At 37.3% G+C, this 16088-nt stretch overlaps 2 protein-coding genes across 9 annotated transcripts in view; one reads left to right on the top strand and one right to left on the bottom strand.

The window, feature by feature from the left end:
• Positions 1–2658: 2658 nt before the first annotated feature.
• TIGD4 (tigger transposable element derived 4) lies at positions 2659–12184 on the bottom strand. Its single transcript, XM_012783683.2, has 2 exons — positions 11803–12184; positions 2659–5545 (listed from the first exon to the last, which is right to left on the bottom strand). Exon 2 carries the CDS (start codon positions 4987–4989, stop codon positions 3451–3453), a length of 1539 nt encoding a protein of 512 aa, XP_012639137.1. The 5' UTR covers positions 4990–5545; positions 11803–12184; the 3' UTR covers positions 2659–3450.
• A 96-nt stretch (positions 12185–12280) lies between these two features.
• ARFIP1 (ARF interacting protein 1) overlaps positions 12281–16088 on the top strand; it is a 90108-nt gene continuing 86300 nt past the window's right edge. For 2 of the 8 annotated variants that reach the window (XM_012783691.2, XM_012783688.2), the window contains exon 1: positions 12281–12419. The gene's annotated coding sequence lies outside the window, so the exon portion shown is untranslated. The other 6 variants (XM_012783692.2, XM_012783689.2, XM_012783690.2 and 3 more) reach the window with 5 other exon arrangements.

Below are 16088 nucleotides of genomic sequence, written 5' to 3'. Positions count from 1 at the left end.
TAGCTACAGCTGAAATACACATGCCCTTTCAGTTTTTAGCAAATAGGAAACTAAATTGATTAATATGTGAATACCTTTATTGGTGCTAAGTAGTTGTTATGGACTGAATGTTTGGGTCCCCCCCCAACCTCATCCCCAATGTGATGATATCCGGAGATGAGGAGGTAATTAGGATTAGTTGGGGTCCTCATGATGGGATTAGTGCCTTTACAGGAGACACTAGAGAGCTTGCCTTTTCTCCAAGCTCACACGAATAGGTCATGTGAGCACACAGTAAGAAGGTGTAACCCCTGGTGCCCCAGAGATCCAGCCTGCCACTGGACTCTGAATTTGCAGGCAGATGTGTGGTACTGCTTCCTAAAATGCCAACCTCTCTGCCTATCCCTACCAAGCTGGAGCCCCTACTAAACCAGCAATTGAAAATGGCTTCTCTTAACATCTAAGGTATTTGCTTGGAAAGTTCTCCTTCAACTCTCCCTTTCCTCTTTTCCTCCCACTTCCAATTAATCTGCTTTGTATACAGTGAAAGGGAGGTTTGAGATTTGATCTCAGGTCCAAATGAGAAGCTAGGCCTTGATTTACTCATTGTCCTATTTTATCCTGAACCAAACCGTTCACTAGTAGTTCAGTAGCCATTCATTGGTAGTGAAACAATGTCCCCAATTGAACATAAGACTTGTTCTTAATGAAGCAGAAAAAAGTAAGAATAGTAGTTATTGAAACAGTAGGAATTTATAACACAAGAACAATGAAAATAAAGCTACATTTAATTGAAAAACAGATTATACATCACGTTGTTTTTTGAAAAGACAAGTGACATTTTAATCATAACTTTTTATTGATTGTTCATAGAGACGATAAATCAGGAGCAAGATATGTAGCAGTGATTGTTTATGTCCTAGGAAAAGTTAATTTCTAAAATTTTTGTTCTATAAACTGTTTAAATCTATACATCTTATAAAGTACACAGAAGAGTGCACATTAACAACTTAAAGTTATCTCTGAATTTAAATCTGCAGGCATTTTTTCTTACTCTTATAACAGCTTTGTCTAATTTTATCATATTTAGCTATATTTACGCCTCAGAAGTACTTATAGTAAGAAATGAATCATGTCGTATGGGGGGAAAAGTGAGTGTTTTTAGCCCTTTGGAAATATTAAAGTTATTTTAAATATTTTCAATAGATCTACACTTGAACCTCATATCATAGAGTGTTATAGAATTAACAAATTGTATGATATCCCAGTATTTCATTAGTAATAGTGTTCTTAGGAGAGATGTTGTGAATATGCTATCAGCATGGATCCAGCATATTCTCTGAAATATTAAATATTTTGCCCTCAGTCCCCTAAGTCAAGGAAAAAAATATTAATAACAGCATTTTCTTTTATAGAGTACAGGTAAGGAGTGTTACAGTATATAGTTAGAGAAATGCTGACTAGGTGACAGGGAACTATTGAATTTTAGTTTTGGCTCTGAGATATTAACCAAATCATTTAATCTTTCTAGGTTTTAATTTCCTCATCTGTAAAAATAGAGATAATTCTTATGTCATAGAATAATTGGAATGATTAAATGCAACAAAATAGCATCAAGTGGAGAAAAAAAGAAAAAAATTATTGAGAGGTCAATATATGCCAGGTACTATAGTTACAGGTGGGGCTCTTAAGAGCTCCTTTAGGGCCATGATTGTACCAAATTAAAATTTTAAATCATATCATTAGTAAAATGCTTTTAAATAATCCATATTTCATTCAAAATAAATTTAACTTTAATACATTTTAAAAGGCTAATGATTACTAAATCTCAAAAGTAGAATAAATCAACAGTTGGAAAATAAAAATGCTTTCTATATTTCTTTCCAATGTGTCATCTTTTGGTTGGCCAATAATAATTCATAACAAAATAATCTGCATGTTTTACATTAAAAAAATACTTTTCAAAGGGAACCCTAAATTAGCTGTAATAAGTTAAATAAGCATACTATTTAAAATTTAAATTTTACAATGGAAAGTCTGACACATTGTTACAATTTTCTACTGTCTAAAGACTATTTTATAGATGATATTAAATAATCTCATACAATATTTTAAAACATTCTGTAGACAAAACTTCCTCCAACAGAATTTTAATTCAAAATGTTATCCATTAAATTTTGGGAAAAAACAATTAAATATATCAAAATATGCTGAAAGGACATTTACTTTTTACTGAAAATAAAATTCAGTGAAATCAAGAAAACAATTAAGCCAGGCATGGTGGCTCATGCCTGTAATCCTAGCACTCTGGGAGACCAAGACGGGTGGACCATTTGAGTTCACAAGTTCGAGACCAGCCTGAGCAAGAGTGAGACCCCCATCTCTACCATAAATAGAAAGAAATTAATTGGCCAACTGATATATATAGAAAAAATTAGCCGGGCATGGTGGCACATGCCTGTAGTCCCAGCTACTCGGAAGGCTGAAGCAGCAAGATTGCTTGAGCCCAGGAGTTTGAGGTTGCTGTGAGCTAGGTTGATGCCACAGCACTCTAGCCTGGGCAAAAGAGTGAGACTCCATCTCAAAAAAAAAAAAAAAAAATGAAAGAAAGAAAATAATAAATATTATAGATTAAAAGCTTCATCAATTAAAATCAGAAAAAATATCTAAGCACCACTGTTAAAATATAAGTTTAATAAATGTTTCAATAATATATTTTTCTATTAAACACATATATACATGTAAATATCTAGGAAGAATCCATATCTTTTTGTAAAAAAAAAAACCTGATAGGGTCATAATCTTTCATTTGACCTTATATACAAATAACTTGAAAGTAGTAAGATACGTATTTTTAATCATTTTGGTATATGATAATTTCTTTAGTAAAGATAATTTCTTTAATTTTCTTAATTTTGGTATATAATAATTTCATAATTTCTTATTAGAAAGTTTACCTACTTATGAGAAAAATTATTTAAAATCACTTTAATATTTTGATGCTAAAAAGTCTAGTTAGAATACATACGGCATATATATATATCTTTATAAAAATATCTAAGCTATTGATAGGTATTTTGTTTCTCAGCCTAGGTAGGTAAGTTAAAGTATTCTAGAACATAATCTTAACTAAAAAAAAAAAAATAGCAATCAACAATTCAATGTGGATAAATATCAGATAGTTAAAAGAATTTCTTGTATGTTTGACATATACACCATATGTGTCAAGTATAAGGCCTCTGAATTACATTTCTACTCTCCAAAATTGTATTAAATAGAAATTTGTAATTTTTATTTATTTAATCATTATTTACTAGGGAATTTGCTATTCGGTCCAAAGACTTTTGTAATTAAACCAAAGATTACTAGTTTTTCATTTTTTATGTAGTAGGTATTTTTCCTTCACATACCTTATTATAGTAAAACACATCAGGAAAAGCTATTAATCTTCAGATGTAGTACAACAAATAATTACTTAGGTGACAAAGAGTTAATACAATTTTCAAGGTCCGCCAAAGAATCATGAAGTCCATCACTCATATCTTGACTTCTAAGAAATTTTTTAAGAGTATCTAAAGCAGTTATTGCATCATTTTTTGATGGTAATGGGAGTTCAGTTCCTAGAGATCCACCATCATCTTCTTCATCAGAAGTATAAAATCCAGTTTCATCTGATTTACTTTCTTTGGTCAAGACTGTATCGTCATCTGGTGCTGCTTCACACGTCTCCAAATCATCATCCAGTGCAGCATATTCTTCTATTGATAAACCTTCAGGAAATTCCACCCCTGCCCCCAGAGCATCGGCAACCAAGTCGATACTAGTATCCTTCTCTGCTTTTGTTGTGTCACTTTCTTCCTTTTGCAACTTGAATCCTGCCTCTTCATAGCTTTTAATAATAGTCTCTGGGGTTACAGCCCTCCAACACAGATGTAATGTATCAACTGCATCTAGTAGTGAAAATGTAAATTCTTTGCTGCCTTCAACAGAGCTTAAAAATTTCTTAATGAGACAATGTCGGTATCTGATTTTAAGGTTTTTAATAACACCTTGTTTCATAGCTATAAATTTAGAAGATAAACATGATGGAAAGAATGCTAACTCAATGGACTTTAGGTTTTTTACCTCTGGATGTGCGGGAAAAGATTCAACAAAAATCACCACTCTTCGTTGCTGGGCTTGAAATTTCTCATCAAGCTTCTGCATCCATTGTTCAAATACATCTGAGGTCATCCATGCCATTCTGTTAGCTTCATAATACACAGGCAATGATTTTATACCTTTGAAACAATGTGGATTTCTGTTTTTTCCAATGATAAGCAAAGGAAGTTTCTCTGAACCATCCATGTTTGTGCCGACCACAAGAGTTATTCTGTCTCTGCATAACTTTCCAACTGAGCATGTTTCTCCTTTAAATGCAAATGTATTTGTAGGTAACATTCGATAAAGCAGCCCAGTCTCTTTTATATTAAAAACATTTTTAGGATGATAATCATTTAAATAATAAGGAAGTACATTTTGGCACCAGACAGTTGAAGGGTCTACTGATATACCTGTAGCTTCTACAGGTTGAGCTCTGAATACTAAACCATACCTGGATTTAAAACGATCCAGCCAACCATTACTGCACTTAAAATCATTATGACCCAGTTTCTGGGCAAAATCATTAGCTTTTAGACGCAACATTGGACCATTAACCGGTACATTTAGACACTGAGCAATTCGATACCATCTCATTAATGCCTCTTCCAGATCTGTGTAAAAAGCAGTTCTCAGTCTTTTCCTCTTTGGATCAAATCTTAGAGATTCAAAGGCTTCTAGAACTTTGTCTTTATTCTTCATAATAGAAGACAATGAATTCTTCTTTATTCCATATTCAGCTGCAATCTCTGCTTTTTTCTTGCCACTTTCCACTGCATTTATAATGTCGATCTTTTCCTCAATGGATAGGCTTTTCTTTTTTTTCACTGTTACCGGCAGAGTTGAGGCATCCACAGAAGCTTCTGCCATCTCAATCAATGCTTATGTAGAAATCTTTCTTCTTACTTACTGGTGTCTATTTCTTTAATTACATTTGTTTAACAGTATGATATAGTTTGCTCCTTTCAATCCTACCTCATATATTAAAAGTTGGTAAGTATCTAATCGTCTTATTCTTCAGGAAATTGGTGACTGTACTTTTTCAAAGGTTCTGAGGAAGAAAAATGTTATATGCAACTAGAATATTTCAAAAGAGAAACTTCCTTCCTAAAACCTTGTGTAGCTAGCTCAGTTTATAGTTTATTCCAGAGTTCTAGAAGTCAAACTAAAATAGAAATCTCATTATGTCAAACCTGTCCAGTCCTGCTGATATATTTTTGGAACTTCAATCCTTTAAGATGATCCATTTTATCCATGCACACATTCAACCTTCTATTAATTCTCCACAGAAGGCCTCAGAGATAAGAAGAAAAAATGTTCAGAAATTTTCATGCCAAATGTTACCCATTAATTTCCAAGTCTCTTCATGGTAAAGAAGAAAATGATAGAATCCTCCTAGAACTTGCCAGCAAATATTCTTCTGTCTCTTGAAAAAGTAAAAAAAAAAGAGAAAGCAGCAATTTTAGGATATGTCAAATGAATATCAAAAAGAATATTTATACCAATTATTATGCTCTTAATAATGAAGACAATGGGAATGTGTTTCTGAAAATATAATAATCAAAGTTTCCAGGAGAAATGCTTACCTTCTGAAGGGCCTCTCTCTGAAAAGCTCTCTGGCTCTGCCCTACGCATTTGAATTCTCACTTGCCTTTTAATACTTTATAATATATAGTTCTGAAATAAATCAGACAAATTTAATCTGTTTTGAAAATGTGGGCCTACCAAAATTAAAGAACTAAAAATGATGCTGGATAGATCCTTGGTGGCTATTTTTTACATGAGGTCACAGACTGCACCCTCTAACTTCTCTAAAAGAAAAACATAGTCAGACAGTAGTCACAAGGTTCAACTTTTAATAGCACATGGGAGACAGTGTCTCCTTTATAGAAACTGCTTCACTAACAAATCAAGTGATTGATACTTCCATTTTAAAAAATCTAAATCTCATTCTACCTAAAAGTTAATAAACCCAGTAAGTAACTCTTGTATTCATTTACATAGTAGCCAAATGTACAGAGGCTAGAAATACTTGACAAAATTCATAGGAATAAACAAGTTTTTAAGAGAATATAATGTAGAAAAAGATATAGACTAAGAGGAAAAAGAAGAGTGATCATGAGTCTTAACCTCTCAGGACCTCTACTTTCTATCTATAAAAAAAAGATGCCAGCAGATCAAAATTGAGAAGTGACTCTGCTCTTTAGTACTTATGTGATCCTAGGTCATTTATTTACCCATTTGAAGCCTTAGCTCCCTTATATGTAAAATGGGGGTAACTATAGCAGCTATCTCACAAGGTTATTGCATATTCAATGACATTCAATGAGACAGTGTAATGCACTTAGCACAGTATTTAGCACCTCAAGAAAGTGCTCAACAAGTATATGGTGATGATGTCATCATCATTATTGTCTTTCTTATGTCCTTTGGGTGTGTGAATCTTCAATTCAAAAAATTTTATAAAATCTTACTTGCAAATAGAAGAAGAATCCCACTACACACACACACACACACACACACACACACACACACACACACACACACACACACTGAAAGTAGGTCCTGAGACTTTAAGAGTAGGTTTCTTAAGCCATGAGAACAATCACAAGGCCCCATGTGGGCTAACTTCTGCTTTCCCCTTCAGCACTTCCCTTACCAGAATCTATCAGCTTTGGGTCAGGATAACAATAAGCTCATTTATGAGTGGTGTTACTACTGTGTTAAGAATGCAGGCACTCCATTCCTCCTGATGCGCTTCCAGGTTTCCCAGATGACACATGCCATTTTTGCACAAGATTTTTTTGACAAAAGTTTTTGCCAAAAAAAGGACCTACCTTTCTGTGTTTTGTTTTTGCCTATCAGAATGGCAGTATCAAGTGTTTGACAGGGTATAGTAACATAGGTTGTTAGGAGGCACATAAATTGATACAAAGCTTATGGAGGGCAAATTAGCAATATGATACAAAAACCTTAAAAATGTGGATACTTCTTATCTAGCAAGTCCATATCAAAGATTTTATCCCATAAGAATAATTATAGATATAAAAATAATTTCTTACAAATATGATTAGTTTTCTATTGCTATGTAACAAATTACCATATATTCAGTGGCTTAAAACAATACCCATTTATTATCTCACTGTTCTGTAGATCAGAAGTCCAGGTAGACTCAACTGGGTCCTCTATTTAGGGTCTCACAAGGCAGAAACCAAGATGTCAGTCAGAGGATGGGGTCTTATCTGAAGGCTCTGGGGAAGAATTTGCTTCCAAGCTCTATCAGGCTGTTTGCAGAATCCAGTTCCTTGCTGTTGTAGGACTGAGGTCCCTAGTTTATTTGCTGTAGCCCTCTTCATTTCAGCAACTGAGAACTTTCCTCCTGTAGAATCTCTTTGAAACTCTGAATCTCTTTGACTTCTACTGTCACCAGCAGAAACTCTGCTCTTAAAGGGCTCATGTGATTAGGTTAGGTCCAGCCAGATTATCTCCTTTTTAATTAACTCAACGTTAACTGATTAGTAACCTTAATTACATCTGCAAAATCCCCTTGCAAGTAACATAGCATAATCATGAAAGTAATATTCCATCATGTTCAGAGGGGAGGGAATCATATGAGGTGAGAGTCATTGGAAGTCATCTCAGAATTCTGCCTACCACACAAGAATATTTCTCACATTGTTATTATATAATTATAGACAAAACTGGAAATCACTAAATGTGAAACAAAAGGTTTAATTAAACAAATTAAGGAATATTTATATGCTGAAATTCTATTTAGCCACTGAAGGAGAATATTTACTGATATAAGAAAAATTCCATGATATATTAAGTGGAAAAAGCAAAATACAGAACTATATTTCAACAAATATAACATATACTAAAAATTACACGAGAGCAGAAGCTCATGGCTATTCCTACAGAGCCCACTGCCAGCAAACAGCAAGTTCTCAATAACAATTTGTTAAATAAATGAAGAAATACATATCTATACATATATAAAGAAAAAAACATTGAACAAATGTTGAATGCACCCTCTAGATAACTGTATTATGCATAAATTAATTTTTTTCTCTTTAGAGTTAAAAACATTTTTATAACTATAATGTTCTACTTTGGCACTAGATTGTTTTTTTAGAAATCAGCATTAGGAAACATAAGGCTGGCATTCTTCCCATTCAAGATTTCTAGAGATAGTAAGTTATTCTCCTTTTATCAGTAGTTCACAGTCCTTTACAGAGACTCAAACACTTTCCAAACTTAAGCAAGCACTCATTCATTGTCTTCCACAAATAGATGGCAACCATGTCCACTTAATCCTGCTTGTACCATTACCCCAAGTAGCAGCAGTTGCTGGTATTCTGGAACTTGTCTGGTGTGCAACAGACAACATATTTCTATAACCCAAGCAGAGACAGTCTGATAGTTTCCTATGAAAGAATCATATGAGCCCAAAGTTCAGTTTTCCAAAAAGGATCTTATTTATCATGGGAAACAGCTATGCAGAGAAAGTGGTATAAAGCAGACTAAAATGGGGGCTCAAATTAAGGGCTGTGGGATCAAAGAGGAGAGAAAAATGAATTCTCACAGGGAGGATAAAGAATGGGTTCATGATAGAAGTAGCATCTGAACTCAACCATAAAAGATGGATAGGTACATGGCAAGTAAGGAGAGCTAGAAAAATATTTCCACTAAAAAGAATAGAAAGTAAAGCATGGAGAGGGGAAATTACAGGGTAGTTTGAAGCATACTAACCAGTTGTATGTAACTAAAGCCTCATATTGATATTGTTATCTATACCTTCATCAATTAGTTGGCTAAATGAGCACTTTTCCTCCAGATATAAAAAAAGAGAGGGTTTATTTAGTTGACTATACCCTGTACACACTGGACTGCAAGACTAGGGTTACACCTTGGTAAGCTCTGAATGCCAGGATAAGGAATTATGCTACAAAGCCATTCAAGGTTTTTGACTAGAAGAACGTCAGGGTCACATAAGAAACTTTCCCCAGTTATCACAATAAATGCATAAGAAAACGTTGCTGCTTTTAGAAAGAACTGATACTAAGAGCCTTAATATCACTAAGTTCAACAAGTATACAAGTATAGTCTCTACATAACTTAATGAAGTTGTACATGTACACACTATAATTTTTTTTAATGTAAGAAGTACTAGTAATTCACACTGTACACCTTCACTTTGTACCTTACTTATCTGGGAATTTTGTAAAATGTTCCATTCTTCAGTATCCTCTAATGAAGGATTTGCTTCCCGAGGATTACACTGTGTGATCTGCAACCTAAATCTCTCTCCATAAAACGAGAACTACTGATAAAGAGCAATTAAATTTTTTGAGACATCACCAGAATTCCCATAGAAAAGATCTGAAGGTAGCATCTTCTTCTTTCTCTTGAAAAAATAATGTTGATAAGCAGTATAAAGTTATTCAACATTTAAATCAGAGATATATGGTTGTTTGCACATTTAATTCATTCAGAAAGGAATAAAAACAATATCCTTTAACCTGTTCCCTCCTTTCCTTCATGGTCACTGAATAAAAGACAGACTACTAGAGTTCCTCACAAACTCAGTGAATAAATAGTACCTGATTTTTCAAAAGTTGAATAAACAGCCAATAGTAGTACAAAGATAAATGAATAGATTATCTCCATGTCATAAGTTTATATGGCAGGAAGCTATTCCCCTTTTTCTTACCTCTCCAAACATAAATGCCAATTCAGAGAAAAGTAGTATTCTATTCTTCCTAAATATAAAATGAGAAGGCAGAATTCCCTAAGTTCTAGGGCAAAGGAAGGAAGAGAGAGAGAGTGAGGGGAGGAGGCTAGAAGAAGGGAAGAAAGGAAAGAAAGAGAAGGGAATTAAGGAAAGAAGGAAGGAAAAGAAAAGAAAAAAACCCCAATCTCCATCTAAGCAGGGCTAGGTTTAAAATAAGGTCTTCGTTACTACCAAAACTTTTCCCCAAATCCAAAGAACACTGGCTGCTGCTTCCTTTATCCCAAAGGATGTATAGAATTCCAGTATTTTCCATTACCAGCTTAAGTAGTTTCCAGTGTTTTCTTAGAGCCAGACTGCATTCTAATTTCTCTTGGGGGAGTAGAAATCACGGAAAAATTAATGCTCTGTATAGCTATGTACAGAGTAATACTAGGGATGAAGATTAATCATGCATAGTACCAAAATCTCACTGAAGAGTATCTAACATGACTAATAGCATCTTTACCAAGCAAAATTTAGCATTAGTTCCAAGCAGTTCCTAGTCCATCAGAAGCTCTATCAAAACCATCAGCAGCTGCCAAGGAAACTATCCAGCTAAAGGCAAACTAAAGCAAGTGCTCACCTTTCTAGAATAAAAAATATACCTCTGAGTCTAATAGTGAAGCTAAGCATCCCCAAATTCAAGAGACAGCTAGCAGGCACCGTAAGGGAAGAGTCAGCTCAGTTAAGCACTTACTGTCCACATCAATCAAGCACTGCAGAGCAATACCATGCATTTCTTCCAAGTCACCCTTCTGAAACCTTGGGAATAACACTTGTACTTGGCTACAAGTTTTGTAACTATTACTACTATGTTCCTACACAATAGGAGCAGCCATTATTCTAGGCTGGGATTCTTTTCTCATAATTGAGAAGGCCAATTGGCTCCAAACCAACAGGATGGCTTTTAAAAGAAAAATCCACTGTAAGCTATAGAACTGAAGTTACAGTTTGAGTGGGATGCCATGTATAGTTGCTCTTTTCCTTTTTTCAACACAGATCCATTTAAGAAAAGAAAGGACTTGTTATATACATATTTATGTTTTGGGATTTCAGCACTCTTTTCATAAATGGTGGTATGCTGGAGATCTCAAACAATACTGTTATTTACATTTGAAGCATTTATGGTATCACAGGTATTTACAATTCATGGATCTAGGGTAGATACCTGTCAGGGATATTTCACTATACTGAAATTCCCTGGAAATTTGTAGAGTTCTGCCTTTGGGCACTTAGTCATTAAAAATATCTTCTCAGTTAATGTGACAAGTAAAAGAAGGTTGAGAAGCACGGTCTAAAATGGGGTAAATCCCACCACGTACACAGTTATCCTTCGAGTTTCTAAACGGGAGTAAAAATGAGCATCCAAGGCTGTCAAATGAAAAGCAGCACAGCAGTTCGAAGGAAGAAGTGTGTAGATGGACCATCTGTATGTGCTGTATGTGAATGAGCTTCAGGTGTGTGTAGCACCACTGTTGAGCCACATTTTCCCTCCATTCAGTGCAGGAGATGGGGAAAGTACAGAAGTGCAGGTTGGGGCCCCAATTTAGGAAACTAAGAAGGGCTCTGGGAGAAGGAATTGTTCTGCGGTTTCTGTAGACAGGACAGTGATCTATTTAAGAAGCAATGGGGTGAGCAAAGAAAGCAGAGCTCGGTCGTCCGGAAAAAGAAAGAGGAGTAGGAAAGAAAAGTACTGGGATCCACTGTCAGCAAGCAAGCAGAGCAGAAAGTGATCACAGAGACAGAGCGAGTAAAAAGAGCTCCCGGGTGCCAGGCATGGGGTCTAGTCTTTGAGGGGAGAGGGCTGTCCAGGCACCGGGAAGCGAGGGTGAGGCGCCTGCATCCGGTCTGCTCCTTATCCCCGCGTTCTCTCCACCACCCTCCACCCGACTCCCTGAGGCTGGAATAACCTTCTCCGTGCTCTCCGGTAGCTGAGAAAGCAGCTTTGGCTCTTCTGTGGTAACATGCCAGTGAGCTACGTCCACCTCCACACTCCCGGCACCGGCTCACAGGCTGTTGCCGGGACGCCTAACCCCTGAGGCCGGGGTGTGTAAATGAAAAGGGACACGGAGGCCTCCTGAGGACCTCCGACCACTCAAGACGTGGCCCGCACGTCCTCCACAAGCTCCCAGCTCCGACTGGCGCCCTGGGACCCGCACACACACCCCTCGGCCACTCGGCAGCGGCCATAACATTACCCGGGCAACCACACCGCCAAAGCCCCGGATGTGGTTGCTAGGGCAGCAGCGGGAGGGGTGGGGCCAGCCTCCTGGAGAGGGGCGGAGGGAGCCTCGTGGGAGGTTCGCTGGCACCATCGAGACGTGGCTGGGCCAGGCCTGATTGAGGGAGAGAGAGGCCGTCCAGGGCCAAGGACAACGTTACTTCCGGTCTGCTCACTTCCGGCTTCACTGCTCTTGGTGCTGGTTCTGGAGGCTGGGTGGAGAGGTTGCCGGTCCAAGTGTCTTCGGCGGTTGGTCAGTGTGAGCCTGTGACAGCTGCAGTTGCTCTCCGCCCCCGAAGATCCGAGGTGCGCGGGGGGAGGGGAAGAAGGAAAAGGTCTGGGTCGCGTTTCCGCTCACTTCTTGCCGGTGTTGAGGCGATTTATAGGGAGCAGCGGCAGGGATAATCCGCCACTTGAGAGCTGCCGGGTTCCCCCGCAGACAGGTGAGGGCGGAGCTGGCCCGCCAGGGAAGAGGCGGGGGAAAGATGGCTTGAGGTGGTTGGCGGGGCGGACACGTTGCCTCCGGGCTCGCCGTTCTGGACTTTCACAGGGAACTTCTGTGCATAGTCTGTGCGGTGTCTATCCAAGGATCATTTTGGTATTTGACTCTTCGTTCCTCCTGTCCGTCTGAGTGTGCCCCCGAAACAGTCGGTGGAAGGGGTAGGACCGGCACTTCGAGGGCCGCACCCTCTTGGGAGTGCTTGCACGATCCAGATCTTTTTTGACTAAGTGTTGGAGTGGGCCACCTTCACGTCCGGTGTCCAACTTTTATTTTTCTCCTCCTCTCCCTGCATCCCCCACTTCCTCTCTGCCGCAACGAGAGGAAGGGAGATAGTGATAGTCCCTCGGAGAGGTTCATCTGGCAGTGGTGCAGGGAGGAGCCTTGCCTATGAAATGTCCCAAGCCTGACTGGTTATGAGGACGTCCAAGGAATGCTGGAGTTTTGCAAAGGGACTTGTGCTGTTGTCTTCTGGTCGATTCTTCTTTGCCAAGTTACTACTGTTTACGTGTCTAGGAAAAGGAAAGAGGGTGTTTTTTTTTAAACAGTTCTTAGATGCTAGACGTTTTTCCCTTTTACTTTATTATTACTTTGTTTTGTTTTTATCTTCCTTTTGAACTTTTTGATCTTAAAATGTTTGTACTTTACACTTCCTGCAAATCCTTTAGCCACTCTTTCAGGATTTCAGCCTCTCCTCACTTCGTTTTCTTTTAGATTATATAATTTTTCTAACTGGTTCTTATTTGATAAGAAAAAATGGAAGATTTACAGGACTTTTCATAAACTTGTGCTTTCACCTTCAAGGATTGCTCACATTTGCCATTTAATTAACTTCAGTGGCATAGAATGTGCACCGTTAAGGCTGCAGAAATTGACCATTTCATTGCCCGTGTCTCAGAGCAACTACAGATGACTATATTTAACTACTGTTTTAATTCTACTTTTCTCCCATTTGTCCTGTGGTGTGATTTTTTTGCGCACAATGTGACCAATGCCCTTTCCCAACCAAGTCTAACACTCATCTGAGAAAAAAGAAAATATTTCTAATCTTATTTTATTTTCTGGATTAAAATCCGAGTTACCTTGGTTCCTATTCACATTGATAAATTAGTTTTCCTTGGATTATGATTTCTCTTAGTTTTGGGTCATGACTTGGGGTCCCTGGTCAGCAACTTTCAGGGGTCTTTCTCATCCCCACTCCTGAAATTATATTCAAAGTTTTGTTTGAGTGTATTTTTCCCCCCCTGGGAAAAAATGTCCATTCTTTTTATCAAATTCTCAAAGGAGATGTACAAACTCCAGATGGATTTAAACCACTGCCTAGACAATGTGTTGTTTAAGTTAGTGTAAACAATTTTTTTGTGGAGCTGTAAATGGCTTGTTTTGGAACTAAGGAAAATAGAATGCAGGGATTCTAGCTTGATATTGAAATCGCTACTTCAAAACTTCACTGTTTCTGAACTCCTTCATTAACTTAGAGAAGGAAGTGAGACTGCCTACTTCAGTTCCTGATTTGTGGTTTTGAGGTTTCCTTTTAGGGATGGCTGTCTGTGGCCAATGCTCTGGAGATCAAGTGGATTTATAAACTGTTGTGCTTATCATTATCTAATACATATTAAATATCACCAATCTAGGTACAGTTTGGAATAAAACATTTAAATTCTGGTTGTTCTTGGCTTTCATTTTCTTATTTTTCGCTTGAGCTGTCTGCCCTAGGTTTTGGCTCTGCTAGGATGGGCAAACAAGATATTTCGGTAGTGTGGTCTGTGAGCCTTTGGTATGTTGCTGCTTATCTTGACATGCCCTTTCTCTCCATTCTGTATTAGGCATTTTAATGATTATTATTCTTGTGAATAAATTTGTATCCTTCCAAGCTTAATGTAAGTTTTAGAGTGCATGTTTGAACATATTCATTTGGTTGTGAAGTGTTTGTTGATTGAGGGTTGAAATTCTAAAGTGTGACCTTTTTTTAATTGAATGGTAACTTGAAGAGACCTATACAGCTCACCATAGTCTGTCTAGAGTAACCAGTTTCTTTTGCTTATAAAATGAAATAATTTTTCCTCTGTCTAGTATTCTCACTTGAGGGAGCAGTCAACATTACTTTGTAAAGAATAGGTTTGGCTAAGTTAGTTTCCTTCTAAGGTAATGGCAGATTCAAAAGATGTATTATATCTAACACCGTAACAACATTTGTGTTAATGTTTGTTTGCTTACTTTGCATCAGGCACCATGCTAAATGCTTTACATTACTCTCTATTGCTGTCAGCCACCTTATAAGGTGGCTAAAATCCCCATTTTTTAGACGAGGAAAGTGAAACTAAAGGACTACCATGTTCCCTGAAAATAAGACAGAGTCTTATATTTATTTTTCCTCAAGAAGACACCCTAGGGCTTATTTTCAAGGATGTATTATTTTTTTTAAGTATGGTTCAACAATCTACATTTATTCAAATATAGTTTAGTCGTCTTCTTCTGGAACATCATCATAACTCTCCAAACCTCGAATTCCATCCTGAATTTCTTGTGACTCTGTTTCCTTTAGAACCATTGCCCCCAGTCTCTTATGTCGAGCAATAGAGCCCTCATGGGGCAGATGAGAAGGGCTGCTCTTCTTCTTTACCACTCCGTGATGAAATGTATGGGTTGTGCAGATATGCTGTGTAGCCACGCCCATCACTAGGTCTTATTTTTGGGGTAGGGTTTATATTGCACAAATGCTTAGAAATCCTGTTAGGGTTTATTTTATGGGTAAGTCTTATTTTTGGGGAAACACGGTAACTGAAGCTAAAGTAATCTGCTCAGAATTACAGTGGTAGGGCCAGGATTTGAACCTTTAGGTTGTCTGATTCCAGATTACTGTTGTAGACAATTTCCCCACCATACTTCCATTATATCATTATATCCTTTTTGGAATAAAAGTTGGGGATATCTCACTGGCTGCTTTACTTTCTTTCTTTCCTTTCTTTCTTTCTTTTTTTTTTTTTTGAGATGAGGTCTCAAAAAGATATATCTTTCAGGCTGATCATGAACTCCTGGGCACTAGCAGTCCTCCTGCCTCAGCCTCTAGAGTAGCTGGGATTATACCTGGCTAATTTTTAAAATAACGTTTTTAGAGACACAGTCTCACTGTGTTGGGCAGGCCGAAAAAAATCAATCTATTAGTCATTAAGAAAAGGTCTTTTTTCCTTTATTAATCTTCAGTAGATGAACACCCGGTTGAATATCATACTGAAAAGTATGACAAAACAAAGTGAATTTGGAGGAGGCCTATGGAATGGTAGTGGATAGGATTTTCTCATGGTGATGGATATAAGTCTTTGGGGTATGTGTATGTGGGTGTCTATTATGATATGTGAGGAGTGGACAATGTGAAAATAAAAGATAATTTGGCATCTTAAGAGTCTGAAAGTATAAATAATTTTAAATGATTAATTTAGGATGGAGGAAAGAATAAATTCAATAGGAAACTTAAA

This window comes from Microcebus murinus, chromosome 15 (genome assembly GCF_040939455.1).
Source record: "Microcebus murinus isolate Inina chromosome 15, M.murinus_Inina_mat1.0, whole genome shotgun sequence".
Lineage (NCBI taxonomy): Eukaryota > Metazoa > Chordata > Mammalia > Primates > Cheirogaleidae > Microcebus > Microcebus murinus.
Note: the sequence above shows the minus strand (reverse complement) of the source record. Positions and strands in the feature narration are given on the sequence as shown.

Bases quoted from the DNA above. Each gene is read 5' to 3' on its own strand.
- TIGD4 (XM_012783683.2), bottom strand. From the start codon at position 4,989: ATGGCAGAAGCTTCTGTGGATGCCTCAACTCTGCCGGTAACAGTGAAA.